General features: G+C 42.5%; 1 protein-coding gene across 4 annotated transcripts in view; it reads right to left on the bottom strand.

Annotated features, from left to right (window-relative positions):
* Nucleotides 1-22,437, bottom strand: part of LOC146648295 (ephrin type-A receptor 3-like) — a 78,013-nt gene extending 55,576 nt beyond the window's left edge. For 3 of the 4 annotated variants that reach the window (XM_085389194.1, XM_085389196.1, XM_085389197.1), the window contains exons 1-5: nt 22,231-22,437; nt 8,352-8,416; nt 1,756-1,956; nt 503-610; nt 36-387 (exon numbers count right to left, since the gene is read on the bottom strand). In XM_085389194.1, coding sequence (XP_085245320.1) covers nt 36-387; nt 503-610; nt 1,756-1,956; nt 8,352-8,416; nt 22,231-22,345 — 841 coding nt within the window. In that variant the 5' untranslated portion in view covers nt 22,346-22,437. The remainder of the gene's footprint in view (nt 1-35; nt 388-502; nt 611-1,755; nt 1,957-8,351; nt 8,417-22,230) is intronic. The other variant, XM_085389198.1, reaches the window with a different exon arrangement.
* Between the last annotated feature and the right edge of the window lie 1,045 nt (nt 22,438-23,482).

The following is a 23,482-nucleotide window of genomic DNA, read 5'->3' as shown; positions in this document are numbered from 1 at the left end:
TCCCCTACATGCCTGAGGACCCCAGCCCCACTCACGTTGGCACATGTCCTTGTTCTCTTCGAAGCCTGGTTTGCACACACACCTCCCGATGGGAACCAGCCATCCGCCGTCTGCACTGCAGTACATCTTGGGAGGCTCAAACTCCTCAGAGGCGTTCACACACACACCGTGCACCTCAACCAGTGCCGTTTCTCCACCCGTTATTGTGTCAGGAAACTGGGCCAAATTTAGCACAGTGAGTGGACATTTCTTGTAGAAGACCCTCACGGAGACCAGAGCAATGCAGGCGCCCAGGTCCTGGAAGGCCAAGTAGAAACCCTTTTTACTCAAGTTGTTGATGGTCCGCACTTCCGTGTTTAGCTTCATGACACGGTCGCCAACGTCCACCTGTGAACAAAAGATATATTTTACATGTGAGTTTGGTGAATGGGATAATGCAATCTTTAGCAAACTGAAAGCAATTGAAAGTGTTCTTATGCTCTCTCTGTGCGAGTATCCATACCTGTGTAAAGCTCTCATCTGCAGCAATAGTGTCAATTTTGATGTACTGACTTTCCTTGATAAACCACAGGTTTGCATTGTTGGACTCATAGTAGTACATGTTGAATGTCTGCAAAAACAAACAGCATCCATCAGAACGACGCACAGTTAACCGAGACAGATAAAAAGTATGAGCGGGTCCATCCAATGTGAAATTTTAACAAGCCATCCACTGTTCTGCAGCTCTTCAGCAGCTTGTCTCCGTATCTCAGTGCATCTGTCTGGATTGAAAGTCAGCAACGCTGTCTGCAGCTTCATGAGAGCGCAGCTCTAAACTGTCACATTAAGCCCATTATTTATTCTGGAGATGTAGTAAGACTGAAAGGCATATAAGGGACAGACGAATTGAAATGTATACAGAACAGAGCAGTGTTATAAGAGAATGGAGGGCGGGAAAAAGATTAATAAAAAGAACGAAAAAAGCCTGTAGAATAAACTTTGATTTATTCTCCAGCTATTGCTTCGTGTTATTTTTCTGTGTTTCCCTGTTTGTGTTTAGTATTCTGACTGGAAACGGATGAAAAATAAGTTATTTTGTATTTTTTAACTACATTACAGTAACTAGATTACACACACCTCCTTTTGACAGACCTGTTGATAATACACATGTTAACAACCTTCATATAAGAACAGGAAACACACAGAATGGTGAGGCGATGGTCTTAAATATGCCTTAAATGTGCTTCCATTCATACAATTCACAGCACAGCAATAAATAAACTGCATTTAATGTGTCTAATTTGTAAATGATCTACTTAGTGGTCTAATTAAGATGTATCTACTAAGTCACACATTTGAGGAGTTAAAGAAGATGCTGCAAAAGCTGCCGAGCACAGTGGATAGTCAGAGAATATTCTGCGGGAGTGCAAACAACTGCAAACAAAAAACCACTCAACTTGAAATATAACTTACCCGTGTGCTATTGATCTAAAAAAAAAAAAAAACCCACTAAGGAAATGTATTCTTTTTTCTTCTTACGTCACACCAAAAATATTTCAAAGAGCAGACAGCTACACAGCAGAAGCCACGGAGCCTATCAACACTCAATGTTTTGCTCAGGATGAGTGGGCAAACGAGCGGAATAAATGCAACAGGAGGCCTTAAACACAAACACACACACCAGCTGCATCGGCATTTGTTATCTAACCGAAAAGCCCACATGCTGATCATGTGTTTATGAAGCTTGCTTGTGCATTATGCTTGTGTGATGCAAACCTCTTTGCAGGTACCAGGGACCCCGGGTAGACTGTTACAGTCTCTTAGGGTGAATTTGATCTCAATGTGGACGCGCTGCGCTTCTTCCCGGCTGATGTGGCGCGTTCTCAGCCAGTTGTTTTGGTTGGCTTCCATGACGTTACACACCTGGTAGGTCCTCATCGGGGTATTCCTCTCATCCATGACACTGATCTCCTCCCACTGAGAATAAGAAACAGGAGGTAAATAGAGATGATTTATAATGATGTTTTCATTTGCTAGTTTAGCTTTTTCAAGCATATTTGGGACATTGCATATTAAAATAATTCCATTATTTAGCTTGGGGGCAAAGAAAGAATTAGGGTAAAAGGAGAAAGATTGCATGAAGCTGCAAAGAAGAGGGAGGGAAGAAAAAAGGAAGAGAGAGTGAAAGGGGGAGTAAGTGGATGAGTGATGAGGGGATGGAGGAAGGAAAAGAGAAGTGATGAGGGCTGCTGAGAAGTATTTGTGTTAAAGGGGAAATCTCTTTAACTAAAACATAAATTTCAAATCAAAGAGCAAGGGAACGTGAAACTGAGTCAGGGTGACGCTCAGCGGCACTGGGCCCAGGCTGACAACAGCACCACTCCCTTTCATCGTTAGCGCATGGACAAAGAGGATCTCAGTTTTAAATACTGGTTACAGGGAAACTGGGTCTAAGTTCAATGAACTGTGGTTTAGTGCAAAGCAACACTGCTCTGCAAGTTCTGTTTTCATGTATGGGTGACTATGAGTGATGATGTGTGTCAAGATCACTGAAGGACTGTCTTTGTCTATGCTGCACGTGTTCGCAAAGTGGGTATGTTTTTCCTGAAGTGAACGGGCGATTTAACGCTTAAGAGGTAGACGTGTGTGTGAGACGTGCAGAGAGAGAGAGAGAGAAAGACAGAGAAGGAGAGAAAGAAGGAGTAGGTAGGACAGAGCTACTTTGTCTCCCATCATCCACTACCATCTGTTTCCACTTCTGACTACGGCTGTAATTGAGAACACTTCTCGCATGAGCAGGAAAACATTTCTATCTACTCACACATAGACAAGCACCCACATGCGTATACCACTCTCAGACAGACACACAAAGAAAAAGAACATTTTTATTCCTTAAAGAAAAGGAAGATATCTGATCCATTCAAGAGGACGCTAACTCAATTTTCTTTGACACACACACACACACACACACACACACACACACACACACACACACACACACACACACACACACACACACACACACACACAGGATAGGCTCTAGTTTGTGGCTAGGACTGAAGAGACCACCATCTTTGTTCTGAGCTCCTGTCATCATCTTAAGGCTGAAGCCTTTAAGCTCCAGAGTGACGAGCACAGAGTTACTTACATGTTCTCGTTACCCACCGTACTACAGTATACACAAATACGCTAACCTGTGCAAAATCAAACAACAGTGGACCCAGACCACGACCCACCAAGGTAAACACCAATTATCTCTGACATGTCCCAAAAGTCCAGAGAAATAAAGAAGAGACGGGCAAGGAAAGAGCCGAGTAAGCAGCAAAAATGCAGAGAGAAACTTTCAGACAAGCGAAGTCCAAGCTGAGGTTGAATTCTTGAGGTTAATCTGATGTGACAGCCCAACAACCCGGCAAAAGCCTGACGCATTTCACCTCGAAGTCCTGAGCACTAAAACAGAGCCACATAAAAACACACATTCTCACACACATTTGCGCTCACTCGCCAGCTCTCCTGTGCGCTCAGATGCTTTTAATCTCCACAGCCTCTTCTACTGTGTATGAATTGGAGCTTGAACAAAACCAGCTCTCTCTTGATCCTGACCTTAACAGTACTTCAACAGACAGAGAAACTCGAAGAAGAAGAAGAAAACAAGAGAATAAGAAGAAAAAGAAGAAGCAGAGGATTATTTAAGATGCTACAGTCAGCTGACACAAATGTCCCTGACAGGCAGTTAAGAGTTGGAGATTATACACAGCATAAAGGACGTATTACAGCTCGACGATTTTACAAATGCAGCGGCTGAGACTCGCTGTGATCAGCTGCACTCGATTCAACTGAAAGAACAAAAACGTAAGACCGAGGGAGGGAAAAAAATGAAGAAACACAGTGAGAAAAAGAGAGAGAAAGAGGAATGAATGTTGGTAAATAACAGGCACGACTGGCAGCTAAATAGATCCATCTGTGCAGAGCGGAGACCAGTCGGACATCACAGGACGGTCACACATACCCACCCACACAAATACACAAAGCTGAGTCCCCGGGGAGGGGTGATTAAAGCATTTATGGGAATAGTCATTGAGGGATAAAAAGGGCTTTATAATGTCTTTGTTTATTTCTTTGTAGGCAGAGATTGGAGTGGCTGGATTGCTGCCACTTCCTGTTGAGCAACTTATTTCCCTGCTCGCAAAGTCTGCTCGTTGTCACTTCTGCCGGGTGTGAGACGCAGGTGTGCTTAGGAAGTTGAGAACAACCGGGCTTTGCTAATTTGCTAATGATACAGATACGTCACACAACTGAGAGAAAGTCTCCTAAAAATACAACTGAGGAAACGTTGGGATAGGCTCAAGGGCTTCAGCTTTCTTGTTTAAGACGCAAGTGCACAAACACACATGCACACACAACTTATAACTATTGCCAGGGCTTTGTTGGCTCAAATTGAAACCCTCCTCCCTGAACTCTTAATCACCTCGGCCAATCAGCGCAGAGCCAGCTTGATTGCTTTGAAGTGAAGCAGAGACGTCGGCTCAGCGTTTAGATTCAAGCATTCACCGGCTTAACATAACATCCCTCCTTCTGCAATCATCTGATGGGTACACCTATGAGGACATAATTGGCCGCCAAACTCTGGAACAAGCTCTGGCTTAGCGAGGGGGAGAAAAAAAAAAGAAAGACAAATGACAGGGTAGGGGATAAAAAGTTGAGAATTTATGTCAGGGGACCAGTGAGGGCTGGGGAGCCTCTGGGGAAGCCGAGAGGCAGTTGGGCCTCCCATTTTCAAACATCATTAAGACATATCTGTTTTGTGTCCCTCACTGCTTTGTGGTGACATAAATGGGTCGCTCCACTCAGTCTCAGCCACATCCGGCCCTGCACGGCTCGGATTAAGCGTGACCCGTGAGGGTCAAGTGTGATTTTGGACTAATTCAGGTAGACATTGGCCTGATATTGGTGGGAATTGCCTCTCACTGAGAATAATCCTCAGGTTTAAAGCTTAAAGGTCAACTAGATAATCCCCCTGATATAAAACACAAGGCATTCTCACCACCCTAACACATTTTCTCTCCTCTCTGAGTCTCTTATCGCTCTATTACTTCTCTTCTACACAAGTTAGTAAATCTTTACGACATTCATTTTTAGACATATGCAGAATCATCATAAACAAACAGCACTTTTGCCAGCACGATTGGCAGCCCTTGTTGGTCTCTATACTGTTTTTTTTTTATGTTGAATGCCACCAGCTGAAAATTAAATAGATAGTTTGCAGTTTTACAAATAGAGATACAGTCCATGACTTGAATTGTGCAGAAATTGCAAGCAGTAAGCTCTTGTGGCAAGAAATTTTTAGCTTTATTGGATCTTGTAAGAATAAACTTCTATATGTCAGGTTGGGTGTCAGGCGCCACCTCTCTGGGGACATCTCAGGCCCTCCAAGGTTTGGAGGCCTATCTCCCCCTACCACCACTTCCCCTGCCAGTGGCGGACCCCCTCAGACATCGGTGCGTTGGTGGTTCTTTGTGTCCGGGGATGGGCGTCCAGGTACACACCGGCTCACTCCTTGGCGGCCGCTTATCGGGGCCTGGAGCCTGGGGCTCGCTCGGGCCACTTCGGAGGTGGGGTGCCCCCGGCCTCTCGGCCTGGGGCTCGGTCACTCAGGCGCAGCTGGCTGCCGGCGGAGCTCACGGGCGCGTCACTGCAACTCCCCCTGGCTTCTGCTCCGTGGCTGCTGAGTGAGCCCTCATCTGGGACTCTCCTCAGCTCTTTCCGGGACAGTGGCGCAGCTGCCCCTCTGTTGGTCTTCCTTGGTCTCTTGTGTTCTGGGGGCCTCTGGATGTCTGGAGTTTTGATCTCCTCCACACCTGCTTCACGCCCTGGAGGACGGGGCTGTGGCCCCCCCCCCCACACCCTCTAGCAGATTATTACATGAAGGAACCTTTTAAAAAAACAAAAAACAAGCGCGTCCATGCTCACAGGTGTACACACGGGTGATCACACCCACAAACTACACCCTTTTTGGCTCCTACCTCAAAGCACACTGTGTTCTGTTGATCTTATGTGCTGCACAATAATGTTTAACATTTAGTATTTACTGTCATATTCCCATATATCATTGTGATGTTGTTTATTCTATTACTCTTGTTCTCTTCTGCTTGCTTTCTTTTTTCTTTCTCAGCAGGTGATCCAGGTGACTGATATATGCATTTTTTTTTCTCTGCCCGTTCTGTTGGTTTTTGTCTTTTGCCCTTCTCCCCCGTCCCTCTTCTCAGCTGTTTCTCTTTCCCTCTTTCTTTCTCCCCTTCTTTCCCCCAGTCAAGTCTGTCCCGTATTCAGTAAGTGAAAATAAAATAAACAATAAAAGGTGAATCAAATGGACCATTACGGCAAGGCTGGGATGGTCAGTTTGGTAAAGTAAATCCGTTGGGCATCTTTCTTTGCCTTTAGACAACAATTCTGATGGCAAAAGAGCCAAACGGGACAGGCCAAAAAAAAAAGAAAAAAAAAAAAAAAGAATAAACTTCCAGTAGAAGGCCAAACTGTGCCAGGAGCTACTGTGAAGACTTAAACAGTGCTGGCGTATTGGTTTCCCTGAGGATAGGTGGCAAGGTAAATGCATTTTTTACTCCAAGGACCATCACAATGAAATAGAAAAGTAAAGATTCAGCAACTGTAAAACTTTGGACTAAAAGGTTTAAAGTAGTAATTTTGCCCATGGCCTGCCTTAAAAGTTTTTCTCAACCAAACAAATTAAGAAAAAACAGAAAACCGATTAAAAGAAGTAACAAAAAACAAAATCATAAAGAGCTGATATGAGTTATGCTTCAAGCTCATTTGCTTAGTGCTTAAGTGGATAAGTACAAAGTGGGATGAAAAGTAATGTGAGGCAGAGGCTTCAAATAAAATTACTTTTATCAATTATAAAAGTTTGCCACAACTAAACTGTTGAATTTCGGGTGATTTATAGTGGTTACGCTTTGCAAGTCTCAAGTTTTTTAATTTTTGAGGAGTCCTTCAGTTGCACTCCCTTTTATTTGCTCTGTACCTGATTACCCTCAAACGTCAATAAAGAATCGATTTTTATTTTTGTGGCAACATCATAGCTCACTGTAGAAACTTGTATATTTTCTTAAATTACCAGATGAAAAAGAGCGATCCAGGTGGGAGATAACGTCGGCTCTGTGTATCAAACGACAGCATGAGATGGGCAATGAAAGCAAAAGATTTTACAAACTAATTTCCGTGATCTGATTAAAGAAGCAGATAAAAAGTAAAGACTCTAAACACTTTTATTTTTGCAAAGTCTCGGGTGGATAAAAGGAGGCTATATTTATAGTATTTATTTCACAGAGGTATTGTGTGGAGACCAGCGTCTCCCCATCTGACAGTCCATGAAAAAAAGATATTCAGGATGGGGTACGCTTCACTTTCCAGCCAACACATTTCTTTGAGGGTAAACTAACAACACGTGTTCACCCCAACCTGAACTACATATTCAATAAAAGTAACTTAAATTAGATTGACCTGCTTAGTTTAGCCACAGATGGAACACATTCTGCTCTTTCTGCAGGGACCGCAGAAAAAATAAAAACATTCACAAACATCTACAATATGACCGCACAATAAGAGCATTTCAATTAAGCGAACTCGATACCCTTGATTGCCTGAGAAAACAACTTTGCCTGGCTCTGCACACATCAGCTGCCTCTCCACTTCACACAACCATGAAACCGCGTGTGGCATCCTGCAATTTAACACACTGATGCTGAATAGTGGAGAGGGAAGACGAGCGAGAGAGAAGTGTGACTCAAGAGGAAATAGAATTAATTCAGTGCCATTCAACAGCCCCTGCACTACAGTGACATACAGAATCCGCTCTATTGAATGCACTTCTTCATTCTTCCTCTATATGCTCTTCCTCTTCTCACTGCTCTGATTCATGATAGCTGCACTCCAAACTCCCGTGGTCCCCCATGACCAAGAAAGTCTAGTTATGCAACACACCCACCCTGCAAGCACATGTACACAATGCAGAAACACTAGGATGCATATGCCATCTCCTCTTATGTAGGAATATTTACTCCCCCCATCGTGTCCCTTCACTCCATCCCAAAAATTGCAGCCTGTAATAAATGCAGGCTCCAGCACCACAGCAATTTCAGCGTAGCAGAAATAATTTGTAAATTCCCACTGAAAACTCCCGATTTAGCAAGGACTGCTTATGAACCCAGTGCTCTCTAAAACACACACTCCAGTCCTCCTGATAGCTTTGAGTCCTTACCTCTTCCCCTGAAATAATGCAAGCCAACATAACATCTTATTTTGTGCCAGATCATATATATCTATGTGTGTGTGTGTTGCACACTGCAGGTACTCACCCCCTCATTAGGATAAGCCTCCCAGCCCAGGTCGGCCAAAGCTGACATTGAGTCCAGCAAAGTAACTGTGACAACACAAGGAAGATAAAAAAAAAAAAAAAGAGAAAATGTTAACAGACACATACAGGACATTTTTGTGGCATTTGTTGATCCCTGCCTCCTTAAAGAACGACTGATGTTTTCCAGACATGGTGCGGCATGTTTCTCTCTTGAATGTATAACATAACATTATGTCGCATTGTAAGTTTTCCACAAAGACACTTTCAAAATGTGTTCCACAAGGGCATCTTTTGTTGTGTTGGAGTACACCAGCAATGGAATCAGAAGCACTGGTGAACCTATAATTTTAACTCCAAGATTACTGTGGTTGCGCTGCAGCTGTTCCAGTTCAAGGGGACACAAAGTCATTCAATGAAGCCGTAAGAAAGACTGTATTTACAGTTGAAATTGGCTTCAGACAATATAGTGAGTAGTCAGACGAAAATGCTGGTTACATGTTATATATATTTTTTAAGGCTCACTTCAGTTCAGTCGGTGGCTAGAAGGAGATTATTGTGCTGTTAAGTGCAGGAATAGTACAATAATAATCTGTTTGCCTTTTGATGCATTATTTTAAGTACATTTGTTGTTGATTGAAGACGTGTGCATGTCTGGTTTACTCTGAATTCAACGTGCTGTTTCCAGTGTGTGGTCTCTGCATAACAAGAGGAAGTAGAGGGGGGATGCAGGAAGGTGAGAGTGAAAAGTGAGAAGACGCTGTGGCAGGCTGACCTATGGGAGGCACAATGAAAACCTGTTTAGATTGCACAGCACGGTTCTGCACCTGTGTGTGTTTATCACTTGTTAGTAGAGCCTGAGCGATATAGGACTTTTAAGGCTCATACTGATATTTAATTATTTCAAAGTCTGATACATTTTTATCATATCTTTGTTTCTTCTAGACACGTTCCTGCAGATTTCCCCGACATTTGTAATGTGCAGTTGTTTAGGAGTTCCTGTTAAGAAAATATGGCACAACATTTCATGGATTGCTCTTTTATGCGGTGCCAAACTCTTCCAGACTTGCAGAGAAGTTGCAGCATGCCCTCTTGCAGGCAAAGTATGCAACATCAATGCTCATAACATGGTTGAAGGGTGTCTCTTCTTTATGTTTTTAATTTTCATTTATCAGCTGTTATAAATGCTGATACTGGCTGATACCAATGTATCGCCAAATTGCTAATACCACAGATATATGGTCGTGGTACTTGTTAGTGCATTTATAGATGAGCGGCACTGTTCATTCTTGGCTCACTCAGGTCCTAATCAAGCCTTCAACACTGCTGACCATCAATATTTAATCAGTATCCATCTGCAGAGACTTCTGCTTTGCTCTTTCTTCTCTTTCTCTCATATTGTGTGTGCTTCACAGGTTATCCTTCCTTTGTGAAAAGGTTTGAATGTATGCTTTCAATCCACAGATCCAAGATCAGCTGTGTGAGTCGCTGATGTGACACAATTTAAACAAGAAGCATCCCTCTTAAGCAGCGCACTTTCATATTCACTCCAATTTTTATAAGGTAGGGGCAGTGACCTGGAAAAACTACTGTAAAGTTTTCTCTCTTGAATGCAAATGAGGCTAATCGCTCAATTGAAAAGGGCTGAACGTGTCTGTTTACAAGGCCTCTGTGTATCCATACTGCTAGTAGGTATAACAAAGGGACTGTAAAATTGGTCCAGCCTCCTCTTTTCCTTCCCTTCTCTTCTTCTTGTGCTCATGCTGCTCATCAGCTCTAACTGAAACCCAGCCATTCCCCTCAGCTCAGCACACTGTGTGACAGCAGGGAGGCGTGTCATGCTGTAATAATGCGTGTATATATATGTGCACTGTGCTCGTGTCATAGCACACATATCTGCGTGTGTCTGCTTGCACTTGCACAAAGCGGTATGCGAGTGAGAAAACAGCCACAAAGAAAGTAGCGCGCATGGTATAATGAAGCAGAGAGAGGCGCTGCACAGTGGAGCCGGGGTGAGAGAGAGATAGATTAAATGAGAGGGATGAGACAGAAACAGTGGTGGAGAGGTGCTGCGCAGCGAAAGGTCAGACGGAGCCTCCAGCCCATGGTGTATTTAGAGGAACTAAAGACCATTTAGACTGCTTTGCTCAGTTCATGGGCTTTGGAGTGGCACAGAGAAATGGGACATAATAGTATAATAATATATGATTTCAGAATCCAACAAAGAGGCACACATCCACGCACACACACACACACACGTTATTTTCCCCCACACTCTCATATCTCTGCGCGAAGATAAAAGCTTCCTATCAACAAGGAATTTAGCAAAATTGCCTGTTTCAAATACAAGCAATTATGAATTATGTGATATTCTCTGTGATTCACTTCTTTTAGTACCGTTTTATGTATTTCACAGAGAGTATAACTGAGTACCTTTGACAGTTATAAAGGGTCAATTCACCCAAATTACAAAAAAGACCATTCATCTCCACAACACAGTGCAGATGATTGGAAGATTAAAACTTTAAATTAACTCAGCTGAAATTCTGAATCACCGTGTCTGTCTATAAATAAGTTACTTTGTCTGGATAAAATACAGGTCACTTTGTATTAATTTTCTTTCTCAACTGCTTTCGACCAAAGGAACTGTCTGAATAAAAAACGTTGATAATATTTTGTGGAATATATACCTGAAATTTGTGGAATTTGACAGCCAAACTGTCCTGTAAAAGCTCCCTAGTCTAAAACTTGATTCTGCCACAGATAAGTTAAAGTTCATGTCATTATCCAAATTTTGAGTTTTTTTCTTAAAAGTTAGCATTATTAAGTCAAACTTTTGAGATATGTAGTTTGAAATTGTGAGATAATGACCCTTGAATAATAGTTTTAAAGGTTGAAGCAAACTTCCATAACCTGGTGACCTTGAAAAAGGCAGCAGGTTTAAGACACTTTTATTATTCTAGTGTATGGAATTAGCCTAGCCTAGCAAACAGCTAAATGCTAAAACTTACCAGTTAACATCTTAGGGGCCAGATTTATATAGCATATAAGCACAATATCCAAACAGTGCTCATAGTGTTGGTTCGTTTTACAGGCAACTTAAAACGAACAAGTTGCACTATTTTCTAAACACAGCCAGAATCTGTTTATTTCAAGCACAAAAAATGATATGCATTTTTGGTATTAGCAGTTAGCATTAAATTGCAGGTAGCAAACATCATTAAATCCAACTTCTTGAAATGTTCTGTCTTTGTAAATATCCGAAGTAACTAATCCTTTTTTATGTCCAATTTAGATTTTGTCTCAAACATGTGAATTTTTTTTAAATTTTGTTTGTTTTTTGTACTTGCTGCTTTTTTCTCATTATAGCAAAATATGTCTTATTGTTGTCTAGTCAGCTAAAGCATTACTAGGTCAATACATAGACCTACTTTAAAGCCATTTTGCAGCCCACTGGGAAAACACAACCACATAAACCTACAGATCAACACTTTTTCTTTTCTCCCAACACCTGTCAATACCTCTTATCACTTGTAATCATTGACTGGACACATCAATAATGTATTAGGTATAGTTTCCTGGCTGCTGACACAGCCAGCATGTACAGACTATACTGTATGCATGGCTGTGTATCTGTACGTGACATGTGTCAAAGACAAAGATGCAGAGAAATTATGTAAATACATTCCAGTCTTCCCCAAACAAACACAAGGCCACACCTCAGTCTATCTAAACACTTTCATCATGTCTCATTTTATCTCTTCTTCCCCTTCTCAGGGGAAATTGCCTGAATTGTGTGTGAGTGTGAAATCTAAGCCTGGTCAAGACCTGCCTTGGCCCAGAATAAAAACTCAAAGCTCATCACTCAGTCACTCAGACCAGGTTCATATTTGATCTAATGACTGGTCTCTCTCACACACACACACAAACATACACACACAAACATGCACAGGCAATCTTCAGGCTGTGAGCATCTAAACATGACAGCTGAACATCTTCCAAGTGTGGAGAGACCATGTGAAAGCAAAGAGACATCTACTAAGAAGGTTTTTCCCAACCTTTCTGGCTAACAATACGCCTTCCGGGGGACCCAACAATTTCGCTCACGGACACCCAAACATTACTTTAATTGCCTGAGGCCTTTGTCAGAGGACACAAGTGCACAGATCCGTAGTTGTGCACATGTGACCCGATTACTGTGAGAGTTGTTTTGTTACAGAGAAACAAGCTGTCGTATTGATTTTCAACACCAGACTGTGAGGTTTACATTCTGAGAGTGAAAGATGAGGAGGAGGTGGGGGTGGAGGGTGTGAATTTGTGAATTAGAAATTCCTGTACAAAAGCAGTAAAACACTGAAACTGCAACTACTTATAGAACAATGCGGAGAATGTGCAAAACTTTTTTTTTCTGTTTCTTTGTCTCTTCATCGCCTTCTGTGTCTGTCTATTTTTCCTTCACACTCCCGCTTCCTCCCTCTGTGGTGTCTGTCTCTCTCTGTCTTCCTCTCTCTTTCTTATCCGCTGTCTTTTTAGGTCTCTCGACCGCTCGCTCACTGGATGGTATCCACCGCTTCAGCTGGGCTGCAAGAAGCTGTGATCCACCTGCCAAGAATCAAACAGCACTGCCAACAGCCAGACTGGTGCACAAAGAGACCAGGATGCTTACACACACACACACATACCTTAAGACTGTGCCAGTGCCACAAAGAGAGGGACTGCACAATAAGACCACCACACAGACTCAATCTACAGGACAATATGTCACTACATAATGAGTTTATAAGATCCTTTTCATCTCAGAACACATCATATTAAACTGAAACGAGTAGGCTTAGTGGATCCTGAAGAGTCCTGCTGACACTACATTAAATATGCTGATATCTCACTGTCTTCTCCTTCTATAAATATAAAACCCCGGCTTTTATGCTTCTGTTTTGTGTTACAATAAAAATGTTAATCACAACTTGCAAATTCAAACATACCTGATAAATTCAATTGCAAATTCAGAAAAAATCTAAAGGGAGATAAATGAGATGCTGCGAAGCTTAAGCAAGCAGCGGCTGCACTTGAATGAAGTTTTTAGAATTTTGCATAAAATCAGCCAGTTCCAATATGATCATCACAGGCTTAAAAAACAAGCAATCAAACAAACAGTATGGTCCTAGCACCAACAGTAAACTGACTAATTCCATCTTTTATATATAGTCTGCCTTAGCTATTTCCCACATGACTGAATGATAGTGTTTTCGCAGGTAGAAAACTTCCATAATCAGTAGTCGTGTAGCTATATTATAAAGGGGTAATAACTGTTACCTTAGCGCAACAAAAATTGTGGAAACAGGGAAACAGCTAGCCAAGAATGTAGGACCATTCCTTTGAGTTCAACAAAATGTCAATAGGCTTTAAGAATACAGGACAAATTTCTCAACACATAAAACAGCTAAAAAAAAAAAGAGCATGCACACAAACACACACACCTTTATCCACGTTCCACTCCACTGAGGGTGCAGTTCAACGAGTAAGAGCGTTGTCAGGGCAACAAATGAGCTGATGGAGAGCAGGATGAAGGAGTGGGAAGACTTGAGCCCTGAACTTTAGGAATACACTGGCGTCACACCAAGACTGCTACCCTTGCTGTCTTTTCATCATCCCTCTCTCCAGTCATTCACCAACCACTAGGGGTTCTCAATCAGCCCTGTGCTTTTCTCTCTCCATCTGCTCTCTCATCCTTGCGCTCATGCCATTTTATTAAAACTGAGCGATACAGTATATCCTTTGTATCCTTATCTCCAGTGACTTCCCGGCATTTTGTTATACACAACATCCCTTTCCCCTGTTTTTATGTTTCCATTGAATGCCACACGGAGGCAACGGTGAATAGAGTCAAGTATTTAGGTTTATTTGTACTGAGCACCCTGGATGCAGAGCATGTTAAGATAAAAGTTGGAGCTGTGAGGGCAGCACTCTGTTGTGGTGGATGCCGTTCGAAATATCTCTATTATATAATCAGCAATGACAAGACATTAAGTCACTCGACGTTCACTATAAATTTTTAATGGATTACCTCATAGCTTCGATGGTCTGTTTTAACCTTATGAGCTAAAAGCAGTTTTCCTTTTATAACTCAGACACATGAACATCATTATGTCACATATGGAAAAGTTTTTACTACATTTCAGGCAATATTATGTGCCCTTTATGGATGTGGCGTTTAATTATTTCTTTTATGAAAGAATCCTAAGAAGAAGAATGTTATATTTTCTTTATAACTGTCTGCAAACCGAATGGATCTATGAATAATTCAGCTGATTTGATTTAAATTCTAATCCCGATCCTTCATTAAGTCAGTTCTGTTTCTTGCTGCTTTCCCACTATGCATCTGTTCAAATAACTTATGTTGGTTTACTACACTTCAACGGGCGCAAAATTAAGTCAGCTTTAATCAAAGCCATGTCGTCAAAAGCATTCATTCGCTCTGTCTTTATCGTGAAGCTGCAACAATTTCTCTATTAAAGTGATTCAGCAAAATCAAACACAGAGGCTTGTTGCATTCAAATCAAGCCATCTGCACAAAAACAAACCTGACAAAGGACAGAAAACCTACATCATTTGTAGGGAGAACTTTTCATAATACAGAATCACCTTTTGCCAAGTAAAAATGTATTCATTTAAATGTAATTTTATTTATATAGCTTCAATTCACAACAACAGTTGCCTCAAGGTGCTTTATATTGCAAAGTAAAGACTCTACAATATTAGACAGAAAATCCAACAATCACATGACCCTCCGATCAGCAAGCACTTGGCGACAGTAAGAAGGAAAAACTCTCTTTTAACAGGAAGAAACGTCCAGCAGAACCAGGCTCAGGAAGGGACAAACATCTGCCACGACCTGCTGGGAGTGATGGGAGGGAGAAAAGAGAAGAGAGACGGGATAAAAAGCAAACTATGGGAGGAAGAGCCAAATTTTACAAACTGTTAATTATAAATATAGTAGTAGTGTATAAATACACAAGGAATGAAAAGAAAAGAGTGAAGAAGAAACACTTAGTGCATCATGGGAAGCCCCTCGCAGCCTAAGCCTATTGCAACATAACCAAAGGAGGGTTCAGGGTCACCCGATCCAGCACTAACTATACGCTTTATGAAAAGGAAAGTTGTAAGCCTAATCTTAAAAGTAGCGAAGGTGTCTGTCTCCTGAATCTAAACTAGGAGCTGGTTCCACACGACGGGCCTGAAACCTGAAGGCTCTGCCTCCTGTTCTACTTTTGAAAAATTCTGGGAAACATAAGTGAGTCAGCAGGTTGAGATGACAGCCATGAGATACATTTTATGAGGAGGTCAGGAATAAGGTCAAACAATGTTTTAGAAAACCCAATTCAATGCAATGACTTTTGTGAAGTTTTTTTAAATTTATTTTTAAAAAGGGGAGATTTGAATGGGAAAAAAAGCTCCAGCAACCTAAAAGGCATATCATGCAAAATCCCCCCAAAATATTAAAATATTCAAGTATGTGATAAACTTCGGCTTGTTCAGCTTGCACTTTTGGAATTACATTGTAGCAGAGGGCAGATTAGCCTACTCTGCTATTTCACAAACTGGAAACAGTAGCAGGACAGAAACAATGATATTCTGACAGACTATGACAGGAGCACTGCCCTAGTTTGTCGCTTGAAGAGGCTCTGGAGTGCGAGCGTGAGGGCACGGCTTCGTCTGTGCAAGTTCGTCGAATGCTTACGGGGTTGAAGTGTGACACCCAGTCAGATCCAGACACTTGTTTTCTTTAATAAGCTTCTTCCACCAGTATGCCAACAACTCATCAAGGGCAAGGAACGGCAAACACACAGACACACACACACACACACACACACAGTGATGTGCACACACAAACAAACGTAAACCAGAGACCCTGAAAATTCAGAAATAACCTGCAGTAGAAACAACCACACATGCTGTATGCCTCCACATGTGTCTCACACACACTGACACTGTGGCACGGATTTAAAAATGCTTTTTTTCTTCTGTTTTGTTGTTGATAAAATACAACATCTGCAAACACTTCCATGCTTATTTCTCTCCTTTTTTTGCTTTTCTGCTTCTTGTTGATCTTTTTTTTTTGTGCCCTGTTAGTTCTTAAAGACATTCCTGTTGATCAGACAAGAGGACAAACACACACATTCACACACACAGAGACAGGCAGCTGTCACACAGTGGTTGGTCACAGGAGGGCAAATTGGCCCGGAATCTCTGGGGTGATCCTCAGCAGTCGAGACAGAGGAAATCACATGTCAGATTAAAGCGTGCTCACCCAGGTTTTCTACTGATGTTGCACCCGGCCAACTATCAGCACATGCACACACATCACTGTTTGTCTTTACCACACGCACAGTAGATGCCTAGCAGATTGCGTATCTGTTACAGCGCCTTCATGTGACAAACAGAAAAATCAGATGGAGCTAAAAAACGACTGAAGTTAAAATGCTTCAGCAAATGCTGTTTGACGTTTAAAACAGGGAAAGACACTGTAACTACATTTGATCCATTTCAAATTCAAGGGTAGCTGTCAGTATTTTCTGGAAGCATTCCAGGTGTTTTGCTCTCAGCCGCTCCTCTGCACAAAAAAGAAAAAAAAAGGAGAAAAGTCTGAAGCACTGGCCAGTAAAGATGTTGCATCAACGACTGAACCAAATGCTAAGATGTTTGCTTGCAAAGCTGGTTAACGTAGGCTTTCACAGCCGCAGCAACAACCACAAAAAAGACCGAATATGAGAGAGAGAAAGGAGTGAGGAGACACGGAAAAAACCTAATTCAATTTAGCCAAAAATAAATAAATAAGCAAAAACTAACATATCCGGGACGAAGGACGCCAGGGGTGTGCTGTGTGTGTGAGTGAGGAAGGACAGTTAGAGGGAAAAGAAGGAGAGCTTGAGGGTGGTGGGTAGATGGTAGTCAAGGCCCAGTGATCAGTAATTTGACCAGCAGTTAAGGGCTTGTTCATATCAGAGAGGGGGAAGGGGTCAGCAGATGTGGTGGTGGCAGAAAATGGGGGAGGGGCCACATAGCCAAACTTCACTGCAGCCATCACACATCGCAAGCCAAGGAAGGTTTCCTTTGACATTAATGAACTCGACATCTGAAGGGAATCATTCAAGCCTAAAAACTGTTCATGTTCAAGCCTCAGCTGGTTGAGACTTGCACATATTCATCCCCGTGGTGGGAACTGAGATAAAAATAATCTCCTGTCTCACAACACTTCTGAATATAAAATACAAAAACAGCCCATATCGTTTCCAAAAGTGAAAGTAAACATATGGATACACAGGAAATATGCATATGGCATTCATAATTTAGATCCTTATCTTGTCTTTTTTTTAAGAGCTGCTTGAAAGATCTATATCTTGTTTCTCATACATGAATAAACCCGAGTGCTAAAAGAAGGTATGGCTGTTTTGGGGGGAGTGATAATGTTCTGAATTGTAACATGAATGGAAACTTAATATATACTTAAAATTATTTTTCTGTCTTTAAAGGAATAGATTGAAGAACATCTGCCACAGTCACATCTGTACAACACACATAAATCCCAGTAAATAAAAATGATGGTGGACTACATGTTGGCAGTGACCTAACTAAGAGACCGAGATCATCAGCGACACTACTGTACCATGCATAGCCATTTTTAGACTTTACACACACAGACAAAATAAACAAAATAAATACAGACAGACATAATGCATTAATTTGGGGGGTTTAGGGGGTCAGACCAGAGTGGAGTTAAGCTAAGCTGGCTAGCTTCTGGCTTGGGCTTCATGCCTGGCACAGAGACATGACACTGATTTCAGTCTTCTCGTCAGACTCTCATCAAAAAAGCAACTCCACGAAACTCCACGATAATATTTTAAAAAAACTACTAGGTTAAGTGTAATACAAACCCTCTTAGCCACCGATGACTAAGTATGACTAAGTATAACACAACACAAAGGCTCTTGTGGGTGCTGTTATGGATGCTCTGCTCAGTAGGGCTCAGAGATATGGTTGAGCTCTTCAGCTGTTTTTTTTTTTAACTACATTCCCCCGTCTGTCTTTCTTCTTGTTCTCCTTATGCATTTTGCTTTGTCTCACACTTTTTAAAAAATCCCAGTCTCTCAGCCTTTCTCTCACTCACGTACACACTTAAACACACACACTTAAACACACACAGCCTCACACACAATGAGTCCATGAGGTGAAGCGCGCACAGCAGAATCATTCTCTGTCACTGAGTTGTATTTATAACCCCATCTATCAGCCAGCCCCCGGAATATGTGCCACTATTCTCTGGACCGAGACCACCAAACTGCCCCCCAGCCATGCATTAAGATAGGATAAGTGTGGGAGAGTGTGTGCACGCGTGTGTGTGTGTGCACGAGTGCGCACACATCCATTCGCGCTCGCGTGTGAGCCTTTGTTAAGCAGTTGTAGGAGCTCCACCTGATTACAGAAAGCGTACGGGAGCTCCCACCTTACTGTTACACTGGAGGTCAGAGAAATAGAGAAGGAAGAGGAGAAGAAAACAAAAGATAAAAACAATCAGGGACAAAGAGATGGAGGCCACGAGGGAGGCTGATAGAAAGGAGAGAAGGGCAGATATAAAAGACCGGGATTAGAGCGAGCTCGGAGTGGAGGCAGAAAAGAAAAACAGGAGGGTGCTCGCACTTGCTGCTTTCCTCTGCTGCTCTCTGATGAGAAAGGAGATCTATATCCTCTTCTGTCCAAGGTCATGGCTGTTACATGGGAGCAGAACAATCTCATGGACTCTCGCGTGCACACACACACACATACGCGTGCGCGCGGCGGCACATCGTGAGGTATGGTTCTGCCGATAACTACAAGCAGCCATTATAGATTAAAGCAATTAAACCAGATGAGACCTTTGACCCAACATTATACCACAGTCAGGATCTTGTGTGAATCATAATGTGAATGTGTGTGTGTGTGGAAACAGAGGGCATGCTTTACATATGCTTGCCTCTGCACTAACTGCTCACCTCCGTGTTAACCTTAAGAAGCAATACAGCAATCTCTCGCAGCACCCTAAGGTCAATTCAATTTTTAAAAAAAGATTCAAGTGCGTTCCCATGAGCAATTACAGATTACAGTAAACCTCGAGACTAAAAAAAACCCCTCGGTTAATTCATCTGTACGTCCACTTGCACGGGGATTTACGCTTTAATATGAAATTAAATCAACATCCAGAGTTGGAATGGAAAGAAGCACGGGGTTCCTTATTTTCTAGGAGTGAGGAGGTAAATTTAGAGGCAGAGAGGAAAGACACAAAAATAGAAAGGTGTGATAGTCTGCTCCTTTCCCCAGCACGATTCGGCACAAGAAGGATGAGAGAGAGAAAAAAAATCGCAGGGAGAACTAGGTGCAAAGCAACAGAGAAAAGAAACAAGACATGTTGTACCTCTGCATAAGAGAGGATACAGACTGAGAGCAAAGAAGGGTGGGAGATGGTACGGCAACCAAGGGGGGAAACCTGTGAGCATCCACCCTGCTGTTACATCAGTATGCCCTCGGGGTCCAGACAGAGGGAATGGAGGGCTCCCTCTGCTGGTGCGCAATAACTCACAAAGTCCTTTTCCTCCGTTCACTGGTGATAACAAAGACCTTCAGACCAGTTTTCTCACTCTTTATCTCACAATTTATGAATGAACCCATTTTTGCAGAGTCTTATGGGCCCCATGGAGATGCAATTACAGCAACAATTTCAAGCGGTTCTTTCAATTTTACCAAAGCCCTCTGTTACGACAACCGAGTTTCTTGTAAATGCCAACCAATTTTGGAGCGGATCAATAGCTCTGGTGGTAAACTAAGCTTTGTGACAGCTTAACACTATTTTTCCTGCTAACGCTATCATGTCTATCAAAGGGATTGTGTTCTTAATTGAGCCCTGAGAGCTGTATCTCTCCTTTTATGACAGCCTCGCTTCTAGTACGAGACAGACTCAGAGGGAAGATTTCCTGGAATAACACGACTACCGAGAGGCGTGGGTGGAGAGTATGCACACTTATAGGCAAACACAGGGTACACACACACGCACGCACGCGCACACACATAGACACACACACTGGCACAAAGAAGCACAATCCCTTAGCTAAGCACGTGCGGTCACAGCAGGAAAACTGGCAGGCCAAAAGGTAAAAGCGAGCCACAGAGTAGCTGACAAAAGTGGCTTCGTTGGATTACTGTCCCACTGGTGAATGTATACACACACACAGACCAGACACCACACACACGGAGCAGTGGGCTTAAAGGTGCCAATTAGGCCAACAGTCTGAAACAGCAGGAACTGGCTGGAGGATGACTAACTTGTAGCACATTATTTAAAAAGTGCATTTAGAAGTAATGAAAACCCTCTGACCCGTCAGTCACCCCACATGAACATGATCCACATGTGCCTGCAAACATTCACAGCGGCTCACATGCTTCTGTGTTTATTTATCGAAATCAACAGGAGTTTCCTTTGGCTTCCAGATGGTTTCATCATTCGTGCTCTCTCCACTGAATATTTCAGCAGTGTGTTAGTGTCTCCTTCACATCCATTGTCTCCTGCAGTTAAAAAACCCTCCTGCTCCTCCACTCCATCTCTACTCTCCCTCTCGTCCGCTGCCTTTCTGTCCTTCAAAACCTTTGTTCTGCGTGAACTCCTCCGGGCTGTGACATACATTTAGCAGCAATGTATGTACACGCAGCTTATACTGTTAAGTCAGCCGGAGACAGGAGATCCCATTTAACCTCAGTGGGGCCTGTCATTGTATGAGTGTCCCAGAGCTCACTGTTTAATCTATGTAAGCCTGGAGTTGAGGTCTCTCCGTATCTGTGTATGTGTGTGATAGTGATTGAGAAAACACAGAGAAAAATAATATAAATGAAAGGCAACTCATAGTGACAGAAAAGCTTTGTTGAGCTTCAAAACAAGACTCAGTGGAGCTTTTGGGGGAACACTGAACAAAATGATTCACAGGATGACAAGTCACAGCTGTATCATCTCCAGCCAGACTGTCTGACAGCCAACAAGCAAAACAACACCACAGACTTCCAATTTAATCCAAATAACCTGCTTCATAAACTAATAATTGTTTTGTTTTTTGTTTTTCTGGCTATGACTTTAGCACATTGATCTGTTGTTTTCTCCATTTAGTGCAAGTTCAACTTCCCTTTAAACAAGTCAGCCCCCATGTTTCAACCCAGCAAGCAGTCAGGAGTAGTTAGTAAGTAAATACATTGGCTAATTTCAGGCTGAGCATCGATGTTAATACAATAACCGAGAGAGGCTCAGCAGCAGCGTGTGACAAATTTAATGTAATTGCAGCTCCTCATTTGCAGACTGAGGCAGTGGCAACAGTCCACGGCAGAGAAGAAAACATTTATCAGTCTGTAATAATAATGAAGATATCTATAATTAAGAGGAATTTTGACAGAGATGCCAATGCTGCTTTGGCATAATCATTATAAGTTAGTATTCTTTGACGCAGGGAAAAATAGTCCACTGATTAATAAAATGTCACAAAGTGACAAGTCGACCTCAGCATTCTCTGGATGATACACGACAGGTTTGCCTGCGCTTATATGTCATAAAAATTTCATGTCAGCATGCTCGGAAAAGAAAAAAACGTGACGAACACTATTTTTGTCTCTCTTACTCCCTCTCTCCGCTTTCCTTTATGCATGATTTATAAGCAGCACTTAACGGGAGTCTCCGCCGCTGCGCTCCGCTCCTTCGCCGGCGAGTGGAGAGCCGCGGGATGGGGCTCCCCATCCAACAACTCAGCGCACGACCAAGTCATCTAAACTCACTCGACTTTAAAGCTCCACGAAACACGTCGGGGGCAAAAACCCACCTTCATTCTCCGGGTAATTCCGTAAGGCTCGGCATGGCGGAAAAGCGTGGAAAAGAAGCAGAGAGGACAGGAGGGAAAGGGACGGATAGATCCACAGTACGCGTGGTGATGCCATTTTTCAGGCTGCGCTGCGCCCTCGCTGCATCCCTGTTCGCCGTGTCGAGTCGGTGAGCGCAGCCTCGCAATTGAGGCAGGGAGAGAGAGCAGAGGAGAGGACGGGAGAGCAGAGAGAGAGAGGAGGAGACGTTGGGAAGGAGGGTCCACAGTCAGCCAAGTTCTGTCAATCAGCCGCCTGGCTTTTTGGGTGATGTAAAAGGCCTGTGGAGACTCTGTATTACACTGCAAAAAATCAACATATGATAATGTGATTTGGCTTCATGTTGACTTTTATGAAAAAAGTGACAGAGTAAAATTTCAAAGCTAACTGAGCGCAGTAGCCTTCATAGTTGCTCTTGAAGAATAATTATTGGCTGAAATGTCACAGCAAAACCAAACGTCATTCATTTCTGTAAATCCAACTTCGTAGATCTTGAACATTTCAAAGATTATGTATTTATAGCAAAGATACTTTTATCTAGCTCACTGTTTAGCTCATTTATATTAATAGCAATGCATAATTTGACATTTGTCACCGGTTATGTTGGTAATGAGAACTGTAAGCACTGAAAAATAGAAGCTAATTGGCAAACCCCAAAGAGGCCTCGTTTAAGGGGTGAATTATGCCTATTAAAAATGATGCCAGATCATTCTCTTATGGAAAATGCCAGAACAATAGTCCTTGGCAGAGCAAACTATTACAAAGCCAGTCATCTCATTACTGTTTGGGTAACATTGTAGGAAATGCTGTCAACTATTTTGTTAAGAGTCGTGGCCTCACAGTGATTACTGTACAGGTATCAGCTCGGCCTCTTTCTCTCCATGTGCCTTTGCCCAGTTCCTGGTATTGTTGCTTTGGAAGCAACCAGCAGTAAACAGCATTGGCATGCACAACAGATCTCCTTATGGAGATTTATTCAGCCCATATTACATGTATGTGTGGGCTGGGTATATGTGTTGGTAAGTCTTGAGCAAGCTGTCCTTAAACATGAATAAATAATGTGTTTGTCCTGTCATATGAAACCTGAGGAAGAGCTGAGAGTCTGCAAGGTCGACCTTTCTATCTTCCACTTTTTAGCACGTCCCACTGTCAGAGCTGGTGGGACGTGCCCCTGAAGTTAAAAAAAATGTGACATTTCACCTCCTGAGAGTGTCC

Source organism: Rhamphochromis longiceps, linkage group LG18, assembly GCF_057381845.1.
Source record: "Rhamphochromis longiceps isolate RC_006_pf linkage group LG18, R_longiceps_female_GT1.1, whole genome shotgun sequence".
NCBI classification, from domain to species: domain Eukaryota; kingdom Metazoa; phylum Chordata; class Actinopteri; order Cichliformes; family Cichlidae; genus Rhamphochromis; species Rhamphochromis longiceps.
The sequence above is the reverse complement of the archived record's forward strand: the minus strand, read 5'-3'. Positions and strand labels throughout refer to the sequence as shown.